The sequence below is a fragment of the Salmo trutta genome, chromosome 28, assembly GCF_901001165.1.
Source record: "Salmo trutta chromosome 28, fSalTru1.1, whole genome shotgun sequence".
In the NCBI taxonomy this organism is placed as follows: domain Eukaryota; kingdom Metazoa; phylum Chordata; class Actinopteri; order Salmoniformes; family Salmonidae; genus Salmo; species Salmo trutta.
In genome coordinates this window covers 10,854,381-10,877,510 of record NC_042984.1, presented here as the reverse complement: position 1 = coordinate 10,877,510, position 23,130 = coordinate 10,854,381, and the positions used below count along the sequence as shown (strand labels likewise).

At 43.3% G+C, this 23,130-nt stretch overlaps 1 protein-coding gene across 2 annotated transcripts; it reads right to left on the bottom strand.

The window, feature by feature from the left end:
• Positions 1–6,724: 6,724 nt before the first annotated feature.
• dtx3 (deltex E3 ubiquitin ligase 3) lies at positions 6,725–22,716 on the bottom strand. Of its 2 annotated transcripts, XM_029718589.1 has the most exons (6): positions 22,190–22,716; positions 21,979–22,020; positions 10,568–11,216; positions 10,198–10,411; positions 9,271–9,488; positions 6,725–8,935 (listed from the first exon to the last, which is right to left on the bottom strand). In XM_029718589.1, the coding sequence occupies exons 2-6, from the start codon at positions 21,989–21,991 to the stop codon at positions 8,860–8,862; spliced, it is 1,170 nt and encodes a 389-aa protein (XP_029574449.1). In that variant the 5' UTR covers positions 21,992–22,020; positions 22,190–22,716; the 3' UTR covers positions 6,725–8,859. The 2 variants fall into 2 exon arrangements, with proteins under 2 accessions (XP_029574449.1, XP_029574448.1); XM_029718588.1 differs by lacking the exon at positions 21,979–22,020 and having other exon boundaries at positions 22,524–22,716.
• Positions 22,717–23,130: the final 414 nt, after the last annotated feature.

Genomic DNA, 23,130 nt, shown 5'->3' with positions numbered 1-23,130 from the left:
GTTACAGCCGTATTCTAAAATGGATTAAAAACAAATAAATCCTCAGCAATCTACCCGAAAACAGGTTTATATACATTTTTGCAAATGTATTAAAAATACAAAGTAGAAATACCTTATTTACATAAGTACTCAGACCCTTTGCTATCGTATTCAGACTCGAAATTGAGTCCATCCTGTTTCCATCGTCATCCTTGAGATGTTTCTACAACTTGGAGTCCACCTGTGGTAAATTCAATCGATTGGACATGATTTGGAAAGGCACACACCTGTCAATATAAGGTCCCACACTTGACAGTGCATGTCAGAGCAACAACCAAGCCACGAGGTCAAAGGAGTTCAATCAATAAAATGTATTTATGAAGCCCTTCTTACATCAGCTGATGTCACAAAGTGCTGTACAGAAACCCAGCCTAAAACCCTAAACAGCAAGCAATGCAGGTGTAGAAGCACGGTGGCTACAAAAAACACCCTTTGATAGGCAGGAACCTAGGAGGAAACCTAGAGAGGAACCAGGCTCTGAGGGGTGGCCAGTCCTCTTCTGGCTGTGCCGGGTGGAGATTATAACAGAACATGGCCAAGATGTTCAAATGTTCATAGATGACCAGCAGGGTCAGATAATAATAATCAGCACCTCAGAAGTAAATGTCAGTTAGCTTTTCATAGCCGATCATTCAGAGTATCTCTACCGCACCTGCTGTCTCTAGTGTTGAAAACAGCAGGTCTGGGACAAGATAGCACGTCCAGTGAACAGGTCAGGGTTCCATAGCCGCAACAAATAGTTGAAACTGGAACAGCAGCATGACCAGGTAGACTGGGGACAGCAAGGAGTCATCAGGCCAGGTAGTCCTGAGGCATGGTCCTAGGGATCAGGTCCTCTGAGAGAATGAGAGAGAGAGAGAGATCACACTTAAATTCACACCGGACACCTAGCCCGACAATACCCTCAGACAGGACCAAACAGGCAGGATATAACCTCACCCACTTGGCCAAAAGCACAGCCCTCACACCACTAGAGGGAAATCTTCAACCACCTACTTACTATCCTGAGACAAGGCGAGTATAGCCCACGAAGATCTCCCCCACGGCACGAATTGTCTGTAGACCTCCGGGTTGTGCCGAGGCACAGATCTAGGGAAGGGTACCTAAAAATGTCTGCAGAATTAAAAGGTCCCCAAGAACACAGTGGCCTCCATCATTCCTAAATGGAAGAAGTTTGGAACAACCAAGACTCTTCTTAGAGCTGGCCGCCCGTTCAAACTGAGCAAATGGGGGAGAAGGGCCTTGGTCAGGGAGGTGAACAAGAACCCGATGGTCATTCTGATAGAGCTCCAGACTTCCTCTGTGGAGAAGGGACAACCTTCCAGAAGGACAACCATCTCTGCAGCACTCCACCAATCAGGCCTTTATGGTAGAGTGGCCAGATGGAAGCCACTCCTCAGTAAAAGGCACACAACAGCCCGCTTGGAGTTTGCCAAAAGGCACCTAAAGACTTTCAGACGATGAGAAACAAGATTCTCTGGTCTGATGAAACCAAGATTGAACTCTTTGGACTGAATGCCTAGTGTCACGTCTGGAGGAAACCTGGCTCCATAGCTATGGTGAAGCATGGTGCTGGCAGCATCATGCTGTCGGGATGTTTTTCAGCAGCAGGGACTGGGAGACTACTCAGGATCAGGGGAAAGATGAACAGAGAAAAGTACAGAGATCCTTGATGAAAACCTGCTCCAGAGCGCGTCGGACCTCAAACTGGGGTGAAGGTTCACCTTCCAACAGGACAACGACCCTAAGCACATAGCCAAGACAACACAGGAGTGGATGTCTCTGAATGTCATTGAGTGTCCCAGCCAAAGCCCGGACTTAAATCCAATGGAACATCTCTGGAAAGACCTGAAAATAGATGTGCTGCGATGCTCCCCAGCCAACCTGACAGAGCTTGAGAGGACCTGCAGAGAAGAATAGGAGAAACTCCCCAAATACAGGTGCGCCAGGCTTGTAACATCATATCCAAGACTCAAGGCTGTAATCGCTGCCAAAGGTGCCTCAACAAAGTACTGAGCAAAGGGTCTTGCAAAAATGTCTAAAAACCTGTTTTTGCTTTGTCATTATGGGGTATTGGGTGTAGATTAATGAGGGGAAAAAAACATTTAATCAACTTTAGAATAAGGCTGTAACGTAACAAAATGTGGAAAAAGTCAAGGGGCCTGAATACTTTTCCGAATGCACTGTACGTCACCAGTTGCGCCTAGGCCTACTGTAGAAGCATGCTACAATGAAACATAATAGTCTTGCTATAACTTTAGCTGTATAACAGGGTGAAAAACATGTTCAGAAATGTAGTGTATTTACATAGTAATAAATAATGCACAATGAATACCACCAAACAGAACAAAACCTTTTTTTTATTCAAGTATTAAAATGTTTTCATTATTTTTGAATAAAATACGAATAAACACAAAACTTTAACTTTCGTTTTAACAATCAATTTGCAATGTGCAACTCTTTTCAGTATTTATTCATTCCCCCTTCACCACCCAGTTCACTGCATAGAAATATTTGCACGGTAGCTTGATTTAAACTACTATTCATGTCTCCCAAAGATATTTCAGTTGGTCCCTAAACGAAAAACGGTATACGTCCCAAATTGAACACCATTTCCTACGTAGTGCACTTTTGAGCACCCTATTCTCTATATAGTCCACTATATTTGACCACCCCATCTAGTTGACCAGAGCCCTGTAGTGCAATCTATAGGAAATAGGGTGCCATTTGATAGTTGAAGTCGGAAGTTTACATACACCTTAGCCAAATACATTTCAACTCAGTTTTTCACAATTCCTGACATTTAATCCTAGTAAAAAATTCCCTGTCTTAGGTCAGTTAGGATCACCACTTTATTTTAAGAATGTGAAATGTCAGAATAATAGAGAGAATTATTTATTTCAGCTTTTATTTCTTTCATCACATTCCCAGTGGGTAAGAAGTTTACACACACTCAACTAGTACTTGGTAGCATTGCCTTTAAACTGTTTAACTAGGGTCAAACATTTTGGGTAGCCTTCCACAAGCTTCCCACAATAAGTTGGGTGAATTTTGGCCCATTCCACCTGACAGAGCTGGGGTAACTGAGTCAGGTTTGTAGGCCTCCATGCTCGCACCCGCTTTTTCAGTTCTACCCACAAAGTTTCTGTAGGATTGAGGTCAGGGCTTTGTGATGGCCACTCCAATACCTTGACTTTGTTGTCCTTAAGCCATTTTGCCACAACTTTGGAAGTATGCTTGGGGGTCATTGTGCATTTGGAAGCCCATTTGCGACCAAGCTTTAACTTCCTGACTGATGTCTTGATCTTGCTTCAATATATCCATATAATTTTCCTCCCTCATGATGCCATTTATTTTGTGAAGTGCACCAGTCCCTCCTGCAGTAAAGTACCCCCACAACATGATGCTGCCACCCCCGTGCTTCACGGTTGGGATGGTGTTCTTTGCCTTGCAAGCGTCCCCCTTCTTCCTCCAAACATAACGAAGGTCATTATGGCCAAACAGTTCTATTTCTGTTTCATCAGACCAGAAGACATTTATCCAAAAAGTAGGATCATTGTGCCTATGTGTAGTTGCAAACCGTAGTCTGGCTTTTTAATGGCGGTTTTGGAGCAGTGGTTTCTTCCTTGCTGAGCGGCCTTTCAGGTTATGTCGTTATAGAACTCGTTTTACTGTGGATATAGATACTTTTGTACCCGTTTCCTCCAGCATCTTTACAAGGTCCTTTGCTGTTGTTCTGGGATTGAGTTGCACTTTCCGTACCAAAGTACGTTCATCTCTAGGAGACAGAACGCGTCTACTTCCTGAGCGGTATGACGGCTGCGTGGTCCCATGGTGTTTATACTTGTGTACCATTGTTTGTACATATGAACGTGGTACCTTCAGGCGAAGGATGAACCAGACTTGTGGAGGTCAACAACAAAAAAATCTGAGGTCTTGGCTGATTTCTTTTGATTGATGTCAAGCAAAGAGGCTATGAGTTTGAAGGTAGGCCTTGAAATACATCCACAGGTACACCTCCAATTGACTCAAATGTCAATTAGCTTATCAGAAGCTTCTAAAGCCATGACATAATTTTATAGAATTTTACAAGCTGATTAAAGGCACAGTTAACTAAGTGTATGTTAACTTCTGACCCACTGGAATTGTGAAATAATCTGTCTGTAAACAATTTTTTGAAAAATGACTTGTGTCATGCACAAAGTAGATGTCGGTTAGGACTTGCCAAAACTATATAGTTTGTTAACAACAAATTTGTGGAGTGGTTGAAAAACGAGTTTTAATGACTCCAACCTAAGTGTATGTAAACTTCCGACTTCAACTGTATGTAGCAAAGGAAAGGGATATTTAATGAACGTATGGGCCAGGTAAACTCAGCAAAAAAGATATGTCCCCTTTTCAGGACCTTGTCTTTCAACGATAATTCGTAAAAATCCAAATAATGTCACAGATCTTCATTGTAAAGGGTTTAAACACTGTTTTCCATGCTTGTTCAATGAACCATAAACAATTAATGAACATGCACCTGTGGAACGGTAGTTAAGACACTAACAGCTTATAGACGGTAGGCAATTACGGTCACAGTTATGAAAACTTAGGACACTAAAAAGGTCTTCCTACTGATTCTGAAAAACACCAAAAGAAAGATGCCCAGGGTCCCTGCTCATCTGCGTGAACATGCCATAGGCATGCTGCAAGGAGGCATGAGGACTGCAGATGTGGCCAGGGAAATAAACTGCAATGTCCGCACTGTGAGATGCCTAAGACATTGCTACAGGGAGACAGGACGGAGAGCTGATCATCCTCACAGTGGCAGACCACGTGTTACAACAACTGTACATCCGAACATCACACCTGCGGGACAGGTACAGGATGGCAGCAACAACTGCCCGAGTTACACCAGGAACGCACAATCCCTCCATCAGTGCTCAGACTGTCCACAATAGGCTGAGAGAGGCTGGACTGAGGGCTTGTAGACCTGGTGAAGGCAGGGCCTCACCAGACATCACCGGCAACAACATCGCCTATGGGCACAAACCCACCGTCGTTGGACCAGACAGAACCGGCAAAAAGTGCTCTTCACTGACGAGTCGCGGTTTTGTCTCACCAGGGGTGATGGTCGGATTCGCGTTTATCGTCAAAGGAATGAGCGTTGCACCGAGGCCTGTACTCTGGAGCAGGATCGATTTGGAGGTGAAGGGTCAATCATGATCTGTGGCGGTGTGTCACAGCATCATCAGACAGAGCTTGTCGTCATTGCAGGCAATCTCAACGCTGTATGTTACAGGGAAGACATCATCCTCCCTCATGTGGTACCCTTCCTGCAGGCTCATCCTGACATGACCCTCCAGCATGACAATGCCACCAGCCATAGTGCTCGTTTTGTGCGTGATTTCCTGCAAGACAGGAACTGTCATGGCTAGCGAAGAGCCCGGATCTCAATCCCATTGAGCACGTCTGGGACCTGTTGGATCGGAGGGTGAGGGCTAGGGCCATTCCCCCAAGAAATGTCCAGGAACTTGCAGGTGCCTTGGTGGAAAAATGGGGTAACATCTCACAGCAAGAACTGGCAAATTTGGTGCAGGTCATGATGAGGAGATGCACTGCAGTACTTAATGCAGCTGGTGGCCACACCAGATAGTGACTGTTACTTTTGATTTTGCCCCCCCCCCCCCCCCCCACTCCTTTGTTCAGGGACACATTATTCAATTTATGTTCGTCACGTCTGTGGAACTTGTTCAGTTTATGTCTCAGTGGTTGAATCTTATGTTCACACAAATATTTACAAATGTTAAGTTTGCTGAAAATAAACGCAGTTGACAGTGAGAGGATGTTTCTTTTTTTGCTGAGTTTATATTCTTTTACATCATCTGACTGCAGACAAATGAATAGGAGAAGGTAACGGACTAGAGTCACTAGACCAGGGCTCTCAAACCCTGTTTCTGGAGAGCTACCGTTCTGTACGTTCACTCCAACCCTAATCTAGCTACCGTTCTGTACGTTCACTCCAACCCTAATCTAGCTACCGTTCTGTACGTTCACTCCAACCCTAATCTAGCTACCGTTCTGTACGTTCACTCCAACCCTAATCTAGCACACCGGATTCAAAAAAAAATTGCTAGTTGATGAGCTGAATCAGGTTAGTTACAACTGGGGTTGGAGTGAAAACCTACAGGAGGGAAGCTCTCAGGAACATGGTTGGAGTGAAAACCTACAGGAGGGTAGCTCTCAGGAACATGGTTGGAGTGAAAACCTACAGGGGGGTAGCTCTCAGGAACATGGTTGGAGTGAAAACCTACAGGAGGGTAGCTCTCAGGAACATGGTAGGAGTGAAAACCTACAGGAGGGTAGCTCTCAGGAACATGGTAGGAGTGAAAACCTACAGGGGGTAGCTCTCAGGAACATGGTTGGAGTGAAAACCTACAGGGGGTAGCTCTCAGGAACATGGTTGGAGTGAAAACCTACAGGGGGTAGCTCTCAGGAACATGGTTGGAGTGAAAACCTACAGGAGGGTAGCTCTCCGGGAACAGGGTTGGAGAGCACTGCACTATCTATATGCATAATTTTCTCATGCAAAATGACTTTCACACAGAGCTTGATAATTTGTGAGTGAGGCTACATCGTTGGACTGCGTTCATCTGACATATCACAGAAAAACTCATGCAGATACACATCAGTATATATATATATATATATATATTCTCAAAAACGGTAGAAAGCCAGATAACACAACGCTGCTGAGTCTCACCCTCCAAATAACAATTAAGACAGTCTACTAAAAAGACATGCTTGTCATGAATTAATATCAACATGATCCACTGTCTTCAAACTTGACTAGAATATAGGCACGCTAACAGTTTGATAAATGTATCAAAACAAGGGAACTAAATACAAATCACTGACAATACCGCTGTAAGGGACTGCAGGATTTTCCTCAACATGTTCATATTACAGGTACCTATTTTGTTAATCCTAGATTATTCCTGTAGAAGACAAATGTGAATTACAGCACATAGATACCTCATTATTTATGAGACAATCATCAAACAAACATCTCCTGGTCAGATAGGGCTTGCATCCAAAATGGCACACTATTCCTTACACTACTTTGGACCAGAGTCCTATGTAGTGCCCTACATTTGACCAGAAGCCTATGGGCACTTTTACTCTATATAGGGAATAGGGTGCCATTTCAGCCAGGGTCAGAGGTAATAAATATACAGCCCTATTGTGCATTTGATTTGGTTTAAGTGGTTCGACATCACGCCCTTCTCATTTGACATCATCAAGTAAATCTGGTTATTAGAACATGAGGAGTGCTGACTGACTGGCTGGCTGGAAATCAAACTGAACTTCGTTCAAAACCTGATCTCCTATTCATTAAGCTTGTTAGAGTATGAGTGTTGATCTAGGATCAGGGTCCCTACTCATTCATTATGATTGAAAAGGCCACACTGATCCTACATCAGCCCTACTACTCTGAGACACTTTGTGAATACAGGGCCTGGTCCTGGGAGGGATAACATCTTAAGAGTAGAGAAATAACCGAGGGCCGAGAGGAGAGAGAGAGCAAGGGACGGTCAGGAATGACAATGAATCTCATACTTAGTAGTCAGTCTATCTGGACATTCCTGGTTCATCAGCTACAACCGAACGGTGCAGCAGAGAGAGACATCAAATAGAAAACATTCTTCCTATTTAAGTAAAAAGGAGAAGAAATCAAAGGAGAGGAAGATCAAAAGGGAAATGAAGGGCTCTAAGCAAATTGACATCAACTTATAGCTACCAGGCTATTAGCTTCACGGCTGCTAACGACTAACGTCTGCCTGGCTTTGCTCAGAGCATTCTTCCATCTACCAGTTCCCTGAAGTGGAAGCAGAGAACCACAGAATTAGAATGATCATTCTAATTCAAAAGGATAATTCTTATTCTATGCAGAGAACAACTCCCCCTCTAACAGTGACTGAACTACTGATGGACTCCCTCCCTCCTTGACAAAGTGCCTTCGAGTGCAACTCCTTTCAGAGAAATTGTATTATTTCTTTAGGAGCTTTCTATTGAAAACAGACAGTACTATTCTGCCTGCCACCAACTATCTCGAGTACTGTCTTAATTCAGTGTAAATAACAGGTTATTATTAACATAATTACATAAAGAAAAATATAATTATTCGACGAGCGTACTGGACAGAGCACAAATCATGTGTTTTTAACAGGTAAATAAAGAATGTGTCCCCCAGCGTGGAAATAAACATTAATATAACAGACAAAATAGGACTATTCTTTGAACTTAGGTTTCAAAATAATATTTAAGTAGAATGCACCTCCACATTATAAATCCCTATGTGATAAATACTTGGATGAGTGCAGCCAAAAACAGCTCACACAGAGATTGCACTGCACTCATTTGTATGTTTTCTTCCACACAAAGTGCTGCTGGGTTGAGCCGAACTCGGAAGATAGATAACGAGGATAGGAACATAAGGGTGAATCCTAAATTCCACTTTAGACAAATGTTCACTTCCACTTAAGTCGAATTGTCTCCAATTGACATCAATGCATGATTAGTGAAAATTCGACTGAAGTGGAAGGTAGGAGTCACCCCATCAAGTGGTCTTGTAGGGATAAGTGGGCCTCTACTGGGCTGTACTCCTGTGGCTACTGTGGGGCCCAGTCACATCTCGTATTCATCCGCTGCTCTGCAGGGTCTAGGTCCAGGAGCCTGCAGCCTAGCAACCACCAGCAGCAGCAGGGCAGGATAGCCAGAGGTTCCTAAAATTCCTAAAGTGTTCCTAGAATAATCATTCTAGAATCTGTACGGTCAGTCTGCAGTGATGCCTTTCTCTCTGAGTTCCTCGGTCACTCTCACCAGGTAGGTGGGGTCTGGGTATCCAAAGCTGTCAGGAGGAATGAACAGAAAACGCTCAGCAGGTCAGAGAGTTGTTGTAATCACAGGAACAGCTAGACTTTCTTCTAGGAGCAAATGCACCACAGTAATCACAATTGAACCCCCCACCACATGCTCAAAACATGGATAGGTTTCTATTGATATAAAGTGAAAAAAATATTTCTGTTACATCTCATAAGAACAAACTAAAGTCATATGATTCTATTTGACTTCCATTCAAGCAGTCATCAATAGCTTTCTTCACAAATATGTAAACATGACTTGTCACATCTCACAAACACTTAAATCTCCAATAGCCTTCAGTAAAGACATCTGTTTCCATACCAGTGTGGTCCGCCCCATAAGGAAGTCTTGTGGTGGATGTCGTTCCAGGTAATGACGTTATGCATTCCTGTGGTCATGGAGGTCCCTATGGTGAAGATGAGGCGCTGTTCGAAGGCCCGGCGGAGCAGGCCCAGGACCCGGTTCCCCTCTGGGCTGTCTGGGAGGTAAGCCACGCGGTCCGTCCCAGGGTACCTCACCCCTGGGTTAGGGTGCTCCGGCTGCAGGACCCAGGCATAATTCAGAGGAATGTTAGAAAAGAACATGAACAATTATATCCACAGAAATGAAGTAAAGTGGTATAGACCTTCAACAACATTACTTCAAGCATGGACTGTATTTTATTTAACTAGGCAAGTCAGTTAAGAACAAATCCTTATTTAAAATGACGGCCTACACCGGCCAAACCCGGACGACACTGGGACATTGTGCGCCGCCCTATGGGACTCCCCAATCACGGCCCGGTTGTTATACAGCCTTGATATGAACCATTAAAAGATCCAAGTATAAGAATGGAGAGCTGGGATTAGCAAACATTGCTGTATTCGCCACAAATAAAGATACTAAAGAGAGATGGTTTGCCATGTAAATGTGTCAGATATAGGAAAACCCTGAAAAGGTAATGGGCTAGCCCAAAAATCCTGAAAAGGTAATGGGCTAGCCCAAAAACCCTGAAAAGGTAATGGGCTAGCCCAAAAACCCTGAAAAGGTAATGGGCTAGCCCAAAAACCCTGAAAAGGTAATGGGCTAGCCCAAAAACCCTGAAAAGGTAATGGGCTAGCCCAAAAACCCTGAAAAGGTAATGGGCTAGCCCAAAAACCCTGAAAAGGTAATGGACTAGCCAAAACGTCTTACTAGTTCCCATTTCTATACCCTTCCATGTTTCTTTAGTATACATACATAATTACATTACATTACATACATACTCACTGCCTGTAAACCAGGTGGGAAGCTGTAGATGATGCAGATACACCCATACCCCTCGTGTCCTGGTAACTCCAGATCTGGGTCCCTCTCCACCATCATACACCCGGTAGTAGGCTGGTTCCCTATGAGCTGGCCGTACACCTGACGACACACAGGACACGCTCTCTTCACCTTGAAGGCCTGGTCCAGACACAGCCGGCAGAATGCGTGGCCGCACCTGGGGGAGGGGGTCAAAGAGAAAGACAGAGAGAACACTTTTACTTATAATTTTGAAAACATTACATAGCATCAATAGCAGTAAAGGCTGACACATTTCATCGTTTGGAAAAACCTTAAGAATTACTGAACACAAAAGTGAAATATGTAGCTATACCTCTCTAACGTGGTCCTCTCCACCATGTCTCCCATGCAGATGGAACATGAGGTGTGGTCGTCTGCTTCACTGTGGGAGTGGTTATGAGAAGAGGCCATCATACTGCAGCTGACCTCTATGTTGTCCTGCTTCCTCTGTCCGGATTCGTTGTGGGACGTGGAGTTGGAGAGGACCACACAGGCCTCTTCCTCCGCTGGCTTCTTATATCTCTGTTGCTGCCTCTGAGAGCGTCTGGGCTGGGGAGGCTGAGGTGGTAGCAGACTTCCCTCTCCATCCCCCTCCAGGACCCCCACCCCAACGCAGGGCAGCAGGGACCTCTTCCGTTTAGGACCCCCATCCTGTTTGCTCATCTCTTTGCGGGCGCAGCGGCATAAGTCTATGAAGGCCTTGCGGGTCTCGTTGGAGATGGGTCCTTCCTCCATCATCCCGGGTCCTCCCCCAGAATGGGATCCCTCTATGGGGCGTAGTCGCACTGCGCAGCAGCCTCCCCGCTCCCCTCGGCGGATGATGCCAGCACTCAAGCCCTGCTTGTCCTGAAAGTCTATGAGCCAGGGCTGGCCGGCAGCAGCCAGGTAGTCCCACACCGCCTGGGACACCAGCACCTCGTCACTACCCTGCCCCCCGCGCACACTCATCTCATCCGATGAAACTGCATAGGGAAATACGAGAGAAACCATTAAACACATATTCAAGCCTAACATAAAAGGAAAATATGTCATGCTAAACTTACTGCACCGGAGGAAAATGTACAGGAAACACACAAGACAGAGAGACTAACATATCAAATAATGCAGTGAACGCAATTGTTAACATTAGCATGATAAACATGTTAGAGAATCCCCTGCCGAGTGTGCTGTGGGACTAAGTTCCAGCAAGCAGTGTTGCCATGTTCACTGCAAATTGGCCTACTTTGAAAACTATGTCGCGGGTGAAAATGTATTGTTCACAGGTTGCGGGTTTTTGGGCTAAATTGCACCTCGGGCACCATGGCATTTCTCTTAAAAATAAATAAATATTATATTTGAGATTCTTCAAAGTAACCATCCTTTGCCTTGATGACAGCTTTTTGCACACTCTTGGCATTCTCTCAACCATCTTCACCTGGAATACTTTTCCAAAAGTGTTGAAGGACTTCCCACATATGCTGAGCACTTCTTGGCTGCTTTTCCTTCAATCTGCGGTCCAACTCATCCCAAACCATCTCAATTGGGTTGAGGTCAGTTGACTGTGTAGGCCAGGGCATCTGATGCAGCACTCTATCACTCTCCTGGAGGTATGTTGGGTAATTGTCCTGATGAAAAACAAATGACAGTCCCACTAAGCCCAAACCAGATGGGATGGCGTATCGCTGCAGAATGCTGTGTTAGTCATGCTGGTTAATTGTGCCTTGAATTCTAAATAAATCACTGACAGTGTCACCAGCAAAGCACCCCCACACCATCACACCTCCTCCTCCATGCTTCACGGTGGGAACCACACATGCAGAGATCATCTGTTCCCCTACTCTGCGTCTCACAAATAGACAACAGCTGGTACCAAAAATCTCACATTTGGACTTATCAGACCAAAGGACAGATTTCCACCTGTCTAATTTTATTTATTTTCACCTTTATTTAACCAGGTAGGCAAGTTGAGAACAAGTTCTCATTTACAATTGCGACCTGGCCAAGATAAAGCAAAGCAGTTCGACAACATACAAAAACAGAGTTACACATGGAGTAAAACAACATACAATCAATGATACAGTAGAAAAAAATAAGACTATATACACAATGTGAGCAAATGATGTGAGATAAGGGAGGTAAAGGCAAAAAAGGCCATGGTGGCAAAGTAAATAAAGTATAGCAAGTAAAACACAGGAATGGTAGATTTGTTAATTGAAGAAAGTTCAAAGTTAAAATATAAATAATATGGTGCAAAGGAGCAAAATAAATAAAATAAATAAATACAGTAGGGGAAGAGGTAGTAGTTTGGGCTAAATTATAGATGGGCTATGTACAGGTGCAGTGATCTGGGAGCTGCTCTGATAGCTGGTGTTATTCTTGGCCCAAGCATGGCTCTTCTTATTGCAGTTCTTCCAGGATTCTGTGATACTGCGATCGCATAATTCAAAGCAAAAATCAACCAATCAGTGCATATTATACAAGAGCTCACAATTTTGACCAATCCCCGCACTTTTAGCGCATAAAAGGGTCCAATCAAAAGTGGGTTAGTAATTTTGACCAATTACTGCACGGTTACCGTGGAAAATGGCCCAATCCAACCACACATCAACAAAGTTTTTTCCCCCTGGCCTGTCGGCGTGCAAAGATGATAGCTGATTGATTTCTATTCATTGTTGATGGCTGACAGGCAGTACAATCTCATTTGCCAACAAAAATAACAGTTAAAGACCAATTTCCAAATGTTTTACATGGAAGTGGGGGAAATTGTTTTGCATTCCGTGCAACGTTGTGCTGGAACACAAGAGAAAGTCGACAATCAACAGTCACTTGGAATCAGCAAAGCATATGGAAATGTCAGAACAGTTCCCACAGCAGCAACAGATCTCCATGACTGACATGGTAGCAGGGAAGACTGTGGCAAGCACTGAAAGAATCAAGGTGAGTGGCGTTTTACTCAAACTTCTACTCCGCTAACCTTGGCTTTAGTAGGGTGGTTGGCACTCTGCTCTCCCCAGTCTGTCTATGGAGAGCACGGCTCAAAGCACTGAGTGCAATTTGTCAGCTTTGCCATTTAAAACTCTGTAAAACTTCATACGGATCACAAAAACACAATATTTCTGGATCCCTGGATACCCCCACCTACAGGAAAAGTACTTGGGAGATGTTCTTCCTTCACCTTCAGGTAGACTCAAGCAACATCTCGCAGGGAAGCCAGTGACAGTCATCATTGATAAAACTCCAGATGTTGAAGGAAGATGTGTACTAAACATCCTCGTCGCACCACATGAAAAGGATACCTGGGGATAATGTCTACCTCGCAGAGACAGCGTTTCTGGAGCAGTTTCCATGGTGGTGGGGAAATGTCTACCAGACTACAATATCGCCAATGATGACGTCATTGTCTGACACAGACAACGCTGCGTACATGAAGAAAACCTACAAAGCTGCACTTCAGTCATTGTTCCCCTACTCCCTGCATATAACATGCTTGGCTCACAACATTAATCTGATAGGGAGTGCTTTCTGCAAACCTTTTGATCAGCTGAACGCATTCATGCTAAGTTTTTCACATATGTTTTACCAGTAAGGGGCATGCAAAATAAGATCTCGGCAGTGCAGTTTGGCCTCTACAAGGGGTTCATAGAGATGGTAATACAGGTATGATTTAAATCTACATGCCTTCTACATTTGCTTAAATCATTGTCATTATGTAGAAAAAGGTGGCCTACATTTTTGTAAGCCACGATGTCATTTCACAGTAAGTATAAGTAATATTTCTTATGTTCCTCTTTTATATTCCTTGTCATTCACAGGTGTGTGGCCAAAGTGCACCACAGTCTGTTGAGAAACTCCATGAGATGCTACAAGACAAAGAGCTGGTTCAGTCGCTGCAGATTCAGCTGAACATCATGACAGACAAGTATAAAGTCATCCTGCAGCTTATCAACATCTTCCAGAGCAGACACCCCGTGAAAACAAAGATCTTTCACTATTTAGAGGACTTGCAGATGAACATTGTGGCCAACAAAGAACTACAGTATGAGGCTTGTTCACACTACTTTGATGCAGTTGACGACTTGCCCTTTGCTGTCTGTGAGCACTGTTGAAGAGGCATACAGGAATGCAGAGGAAAAAAAAAAAACTTACATAACGTACATGTCAGATGGACAGCCTGACATGGAGTTCCTCCAAGAAGTTAGGGTGTTTGATCCACGTCACATTGTGTTTATGGATGACAGTGTCCAGCTACAAGGCTGCTTCAGTAAGGTACCACGAGACGAACTGGGTGCCTACTTGACCAATGTAGGACCAGCAGCACTGAGCGCCACAGTGAATGGAGTGGTGGATTTGGATATCTTCTGGGATGGTCTTCAAGAGAGACGTCCTGTGCTGAGCACCCTGGTCAAAGGCTACAAAGATGCAGTCACAAACTCAGCTGATGCTGAGCGAAGCAACAGTATCTACAAGCTTGAGTTGTCCAGCCGTAGGCGATCAACCTCTTAACAACCTACGAGCCTTGGTCTTCATGTACCACAACCAACGACTCCGCAGTGGAGCAGTTGATATGGAGGAGGATGAAATGGATGATTACATTGAGATATAGGCCTAGATGAGCTTGGGCCTTGGTCATCCCCCACCTCTCGTTATGTTCAGAAAAAGAAACAGCCCAAAAGAGCACATTGTCTCTAATTATTTTCATGGAAGATGAACTTGAGATATGACTTCATTTCAGATTGGACCCTAGGTGTTTCTTTTGTCCTAATTTATTATTTTTTTTAGTACCTCCAGATTATGGGGGCAATCCACAAATAAGACATTCAATCTCAAATTATGTTGGAACTCTAAGCTAGCTTCCACCCCTTTTTTTTGTCCAGAAAGAGCTGTTTTTCAGCCGCAGAAATCACAAAACAATGTTGCGAAATCCTGGAGGGACTGTTAGTGTCCTTTTGTAGTGGTTTCTTTGCAGTAATTCAATATGTGGGAACTCCAACACTGGAAAACCACTATATATTTCACTGTGACCTGCTGCTGACTAAGGCAGTGAGCAGGCTGTTACTGAGAGAGTGAGTGGTGGAGAGCCATGGGGATGTGTGTGCGGTGAGAGTGTGCTGCAGCAGGGGCAGCTGAGTCAAAGAGACAGAGCAGCATGCTCGCACATAATGACAACTTTTTACCAGTCGTAGGTAGTCTATGTAGATCAGTTATTATGGAGACACTAGTTTTCCATAAAACATTAACGCGATATAACTGATAAATGGTGACAAAGCATTGGAAAAGGACTTTAGGCACACTAGAGCTCTTTAGATTACTTTAAACCACCTCTGAGTGAAGTTAACTGCATTCTAATGTCCACTTTTCTTATGGATAACCGCATCAAGCGAAGGGTTTTACTCATGCTCAGTTTTAGGGTCTGGAGCGCTGTAAATTTGAAATGGAAGTTATGGAACTCCCTCGCGTGCTTGTGTTATTGGGGGGCGGTAAAAGTCCACAATGACATTCAAATGTGGAGAATGATGGGCTACATCTGCAGGCTATTCATATATTATATATATATATATATATATCATTGCAGGTTACTGTTGCCTACCATTTGATACAATAAATATGTTGAAATGACTCTAGTCATTGCAAATCAATTTGTGCCACTTGTGTAGCTGACAAACATATTTAATAAATAGCCTGTAACTCAGTTTGTTGTTATAGCCTTGTGTTATTATGCAATTATTCAAGGCCATGTTTAGTTAATTAAATTGGAAGTTATCAATTGTGGTCATGGTCAGAGGAAATGTATCATGGTCCACATTGTGGATTTCCCCCTGAAATTAGATGTTGGCCTATCAGGGGCTATAGGCCAGCTGCATCTAGCTCAGCAAACCATGGCAAGGTTGAATTGCAATTATAAACCCAGATTTTAGTCAGAAGCCTATGTCTATTGAAATAAGTCATTCTCACAAACATGCCATTTATAATGGTTTGTAGTCTCAACATCTGGCACAATTGCCAGAAAATAACCTAACATTCGTTTTTTGAAGTGCTTCTTGCACAGAGATAAAGATCCTCTGTCCAACTTGCATCACTCAAACTCGCTTGCGGTATTTATCTATAGTTATGCACATGCGCAAACAGGATTTATTTACAATTATAAACTGGGTGGTTTGAGGCCTAAATGCTGATTGGTTGAAAGCCATCGTATAGCAGACGTGCACCACGGAAATTACAGAAAGGTACTTTTTACATTGGATAACAGTTTATAATAGCAATAAGGGTTTGTGTTATATGGCCAATATACCACAGCTGAGGGCCATGTCACTTAGACATGGTATATTGGTCCTACTGTATACTACAGCTACTGTGGCGTTATTGCTTAGTCATAGCAGTCAAAACAAGTTAAATCGACATCCATTGATGGAATTTTTGGGATTTAACTAGGCATGTCAGTTAAGAACAAATTCTTATTTACAATGACGGCATACCCTGGCCAAACCCGGACGACGCTGGGCCAATGGGACTCCCAATCACGGCCGGTTGTGATACAGCCTGGAATCGAACCATGGTCTGTAGTGACACCTCTAGCACTGAGATGCAGTGCCTTGGACTGCTGCGCCACTCGGGAGAGTTTAATAAGGGTGATTTATCTTTACCCTTGCGACATTTTTAAACTCGCAAGAATTATTATTTGGATGGAAAACCAAATTTTACTTCTTAGCCTACGTCATTAAAAATTACGTCGACATTCCTTCTTAATTCACTCGATAACTTTATGGAAAAAAGGTTTACTGGATAAATGTGGGTTTTCAGAAGTCATCGGGCTAGAAATTTTAGCTAGACCTGTCAACCCTGCCAGCATGTTGTTTACACTGAGAGTACAAAACATTAGGAACACCTGCTCTTTCCATGACAGACTGACCAGGTTAAAACGATTGATGTCACCTGTTAAATCCATTTCAATCAGTGTAGATGAAGGGGAGTAGACCAGTTATAGAAAGATTTTTAAGCCTTTAGACAATTGAGACATGGATTGTGTATGTGTGCCATTCAGAGGGTGAACGGGCTGCTCGGCTTTTCACGGTCAACAGTTCGTATCAAAAGTGGTCCAGCACCTGTGGAACGCTTTCGACACCTTGTAGAGTCTATGCCCGGACAAATTGAGGCTGTTCTGAGGGCAAAAGTTGTTCCTAATGTCAGATGCTCATAGCTAGCCCTGTACTGCTGAGACAGGACCACTGCACGCTCCCCCAGAGGGTACACATACATGGCCCTGAGCCTGACAGTTTTATCATGGGTGGAGTTATGTGCATGGGATGCATGTACACCAAGTTGTAGTAGCTGTTTAACTTGGCTTTGTGTGAGTCATAATATAACAATGTTATGCATGCTGTCTCCTTTAAAAATGTACCTCTGCTTTGGGTTACTCACCTTCATATAAATACAGTACTTTCTTACACTACCATTGTTAATTCCTTGTTAGCAAAAATGTCATTAGCCTACAATGTACAATGTAATATACAGTTGAAGTCAGAAGTTTACATACACTTAGGTTGGAGTCATTAAAACTCGTTTTTCAACCACTCCACAAATATCTTGTTAACAAACTATAGTTTTGGCAAGTCGGTTAGGACATCTACTTTATACATGACACAATACATTTTTACAGATTATTTCACAATTCCAGTGGGTCAGAAGTCTATGTACACTAAGTTGACTGTGCCTTTAAACAGCTTGGAAAATTCCAGAAAATTATGTCATGGCTTTAGAAGCTTCCGATAGGCTAATTGACATAATTTGAGTCCATTGGAGCTGTACCTGTGGATGTATTTCAAGGCCTACCTTCAAACTCAGTGCCTCTTTGCATGACATCATGGGAAAATCAAAAGAAATCAGCCAAGACCTCAGAAAAGCAATTGTAGACCTCCACAAGTCTGGTTCATCCTTGGGAGCAATTTCCAAATACCCGAAGGTTCCACATTCATCTGTATAAACAATAGTACACAAGTATAAACACCATGGGACTACGCAGCCGTCATACCGCTCAGGAAGGAGATGCATTCTCTCCTAGAGATGAACGTACTGTGGTGCGAAAAGTGCAACTCAATCCCAGAACAGCAGCAAAGGACCTTGTGAAGATTCTGGAGGAAACGGGTACAAAAGTATCTATATTCACAGTAAAACGAGTCCTATATCGACATAACCTGAAAGGCCGCTCAGCAAGCAAGAAGCCACTGCTCCAAAACCGCCATAAAAAAGCCAGACTACGGTTTGCAACTGTACATGGGGACAAAGATCGTACTTTTTGGAGAAATGTCCTCTGGTCTGATGAAACAAAAATTGAACTGCTTGGCCATAATGACCATCATTATGTTTGGAGGAAAAAGGGGGAGGCTTGCAAGCCGAAGAACACCATCCCAACCGTGAAGCACAGGGGTGGCAGCATCATGTTGTGGGGGTGCACTTCACAAAATAGATGTCATCATGAGGCAGGGAAATTCTGTGGATATATTGAAGCAACATCTCAAGACATCAGTCAGGAAGTTAAAGCTTGGTCGCAAATGGGTCCTCCAAATGGACAATGACCCCAAGCATACTTCCAAAGTTGTGGCAAAATGGCTTAAGGACAACAAAGTCAAGGTATTGGAGTGTCCATGTTGTGGAAAATTGCAGGACTTATAATGCTTGTATTGCATTATAATGGTTGTTTTATTCGACAGAATAGAGTACGAGATTAGAACCTCGTCTTAGGGACCAAACTGAACGATAACATTTGCTATAAATTATCTGGCTAAGGGATACTCCTTTCTCAAGTAAAAGTCTTTCTTTGTGAACGGTTCCTAAGATCTGTGGTTCGTCATGAACGTTGAGAGGGGTGTATCTTGGCTATAAAATATCTTTGTACTTTTGTGTTGTCACTTCATGGTTTTCAATGGTTCCTTAGAGACAGCACATCATTGAAAGTCATTGCTAATACAAAGCTCTTAATTATTAAAGATGTAGTTTAAGTATAACTGACTGGTGTGTGAAGTTTGTAACTCTCCTCATTTGGTAATGCAGAAATTAACCACCACAGCCATCAAAGGCCTGACCTCAATCCTATAGAAAATTTGTGGGCAGAACTGAAAAAGTGTGTGCGAGCAAGGAGCCCTACAAACCTGACTCAGTTACACCAGCTCTGTCAGGAGGAATGGGCCAAAATTCACCCAACTTATTGTGGGAAGCTTGTGAAAGGCTACCCGAAACGTTTGACCCAAGTTAAACAATTTAAAGGCAATGCTACCAAATACTATTTGAGTGCATGTAAACAAGCTGAAATAAATCATTTTGTCTACTATTATTCTGACATTTCACACTCTTAAAATAAAGTGGTGATCCTAACTGACCTAAGACAGGGAATGTTTACTAGGATTACATGTCAGGAATTGTGAAAAACTGAGTTGAAATGTATTTGGCTAAGGTGTATGTGAACTTCCGACTTCAACTGTATGCATAGTAGATACAGTCCTTGTTATGAGGTATTTCTGTGTAACAACTTACGGTTTATTGCTGCAGTGTATTATCATATAGAGTCCTTCATATTGTGCTATTGGAGTTCTATGCCATGACATGGTTCTAGCTCATTGCGTCCTTTCACTACTCTGCTCTATCCATTGTAGCCTGTATGTGAATATACCTAATTCCTTTCTCTGCACCTTTCAGAACCATCCCCAAGTAAATATTCTGTGTGTGAACACAAATTCCCTGTGTGTCAACTCTTGGGCTGCTTTATTCCCCTCTAACCAGGGGCGGTGCCGGTGAGTCACAACCCAGTAAAATACGTAGAGCCGGGTTGCTCTCTTTCAAACAGTTTCTAATGCGTTTCATCTTCTCATTTCATCCAATCCCAATGTAATCTGTGACCTGTACTAATGTGTTGGAAAAACTGCACAGCAGACACGCAGAGAACAGAGAGACAGTTTCATACATCCCCCTCATAATCAACAGTGGCTTGTGTTCAAGGCAAGCCACTCATGAAAAGAAAACATGTCAAGTGAAATATTGAACTGAACAGCCAACATCAGAAACATAATTTAATGGGATCAGTGAGTTTGGCTACTCTCATATTCTAAATGACACCAACTTCAGTTCATTAAACTTTAAAATGGAAATCATGTAATTGACTCCTCCCTATTCTTTACCCAAATCGGAGCCATAACACTGCAACAATGCAACGCAGTGTGAGTTTACTCGCCTACCACAACAATCGTGACATGATGACAAAGTAATGAGATATGAGAACCCCACACATAGCCTATAGGCAGCTTCCAATCAGTGTGCATATATGGACTGTTAGAGCAAAAATTAAACATGCAGCCAGGTCAAAACATTGAATTGTGGATGTCCTCTGAACTGTTAACTGATGTAATCCTTTATTTCTGCTGGTACATTGCTGCTATTTGGCCTATGCTGCATGGAGAAGGGTGCACTTTGGGGGCGCAATTTGGGGAATTCCTACATCTGTAGGAATCCCTCTAAACTTCTATTGGTCAATTTTTAAGCTAGGACAGACGGGAGGTGGGGCGCTCCAATACAGTAGGTACCATAAAGTTGAATCACAACCGCCGATAAACCCCACAGAAGAAGGGCCGAGGGCGACAACGGTAGACGGTGTCCTTCACCCCCGCCTGTTGGTCACTAACTAGCAAGCATGCTAACTCACTGTGTAGCTACACACCTCTCGCCTAGTGTGTACCGGTCGGAGTAGCTAGCAGGGTCTGTCCGGCACTGTTTTCCCGCAGTTCTGTTAATGAAGGTGAGTGCAGGTGTTCGGCAGGCGGGTGCGAAGGTCACTGTCTACCAGTGTCGCCCCCGCCTCCCGCTAGCTAGTAAGAGGTCCGGTACATAGCAGCCAGGAGGTGGGGGCGAAAAACTCAGATAATACCACAGACAGAAGTGGAAATCCAGAAGGGGAAACCCAGACACTTCACAGGGGCTATAAAGCTGAAGCATCAGTTTAGAATGTGCTCATTACCAATACAGTGCACTAAGTTATATAGACTTGTTGCTTTGCCAAAGTGTTTTTTTTTTGTACGTTTTTTAAAAAAATTTAATGGCGTTGTTAGGAGTGCAAGGTCAAATTGAGTTTGGGAACATATGCACTTCAAAGGAGGCGTTCCCAAACTGAAATATGCAAATATATACTACAATGCACCAACAGGAACTCACAAACTCCTGCTTAGCTTTGCCCACCTCCTTGCTTGTTCTGCCCACTATGCTTCATTGCTCCCACTATAAAACCGATACACATGAACTATCTTGGGTTAATTATAAATATCTTTGATAATACTTTTCTTTCCCTTTAGACACACTATTGTTCGCATGAGAAAATGAGAGCTAGCGCCAAATGATTCGCCAAAGCAAAGTTCATGCACTGCTAGACAACAGACCTGTTAGAAGTAGCAATATCGCTTGTCGCAACCCGTTACAAAGTAACAACTGTGTAGCTAACATGTTTGTTTCCATGTGGAGCGCGTGTGTTCAGTGTCAAGTGGTCGCAGTACACCTCAGAGCTACAACAGGCTGGCAGACAGTAGCTATCGCGACACTGCTGAAAGGAACGGATCCGCTGTTCTGAAATGCAGACTGAGTAAACAAAGGAAACTGCGCCTACCTCAATCCGATCCTCTGTCCATCAACACGTTTGGCTGTTAGCTATGTTTTACCCTCTGACAGTCGTATGAAACAAGTGTGAATAAATATGATTTATTAGATGGTTACCTTGCGATCCCATATATTCCCTTCAATCGAGAAAATATCCCCCTGTTGAACACAGAGAAAAACTGAAGTCGTAAACATTGACACACATCAGATTACATTCGCTTACTTTAGAATTCAGCAGCGAGGAACCAAACGATTCTGCTCAAATTTCTAAGTGGCACGTCCATAATCATTTTACTCAATGAATGCGGCGTGGGGTAAATTGTCTCACCTTTTGCCGTAGCTGTCAGATGAGTTTTACAGATTATGGAACTAGCTACACCATCTTCCATTGGCCGATGCCTGAAAATCGTGTACTGCAGTGGATATGTTGATAAGTATTTTGTAGTCAAGACATACTTGATATCCACTCTAAGATATCCGTAACGTCAGCTAACAATTCACCCGAGTCCCCTTCTCGCTCGCTACTGGAGTTTGTCTTCCTATTTCCACGTCCTTGAGACAGACTACTACAACATCAACCCCTACTTACACACCAGGCTACGATTCCACGTTAGCTGTTTCATTCGGCTTGTGACAGCTGCATACTCAAGACAAATACTTACAGAAATTGTTTGCACTTTCAACCATGTCTTAGCCTTTAAAGTCCATGGCCGTGTTTGAGAGCATCACGTCCATGATGCATTGTGGGTAAATGGTGAACGATTGACTGATCTACAAATAATAATAAGTCGTTTTTATATGAAGCAAGGTGATTTGTAGACCAGTCAGTCGGTAGTCTTCTGCAATGTCGATCGAGCTCAATGTCTGACAGTTTAATGACGAGACAAACATAAGCAGGAAGTTCGTCATAAGAACCCTCTGTGATTGGTAAAAAAACATTTAGGCAAGGATGTGATGGGACTGAATCATCTTCTTGAGCAATTCAGGTGAATTCCACAGACACTTCTAAGCACACATAATGTATCTGTAGCACATGCATTACCTGAGTGAAACGCCCTATTTAACCATGTAAGATTGGGCAAGTCCATAGAGTAGAATTCTCTCTGTCTCTCTCTTACACACACACAACAGGTACACCATGGCATTAAGTTCCAGACCCCCAAGGTAGAGGTTGTGGCATGAACCAACTACTATATCTATAGGCCTTCAGAAAGGTCTCCCTCGCAATTCAATATTGTAAGTCCCTCAAGCAACTCTGGGGCACAGGCA

What these genes read in the sequence shown, in the direction of transcription:
- dtx3 (XM_029718588.1), bottom strand. Translation starts at nt 22,548, where the DNA reads ATGGTTGAAAGTGCAAACAATTTCT. An exon ending in TCCCACCTGGTTTACAGGCA is followed by an intron (nt 9,489 to 10,197) that starts GTGAGTATGTAT and finishes TGGGTCCTGCAG; the next exon opens with CCGGAGCACCCTAACCCAGG. An exon ending in TTATGGGGCGGACCACACTG is followed by an intron (nt 8,936 to 9,270) that starts GTATGGAAACAG and finishes TCCTCCTGACAG; the next exon opens with CTTTGGATACCCAGACCCCA.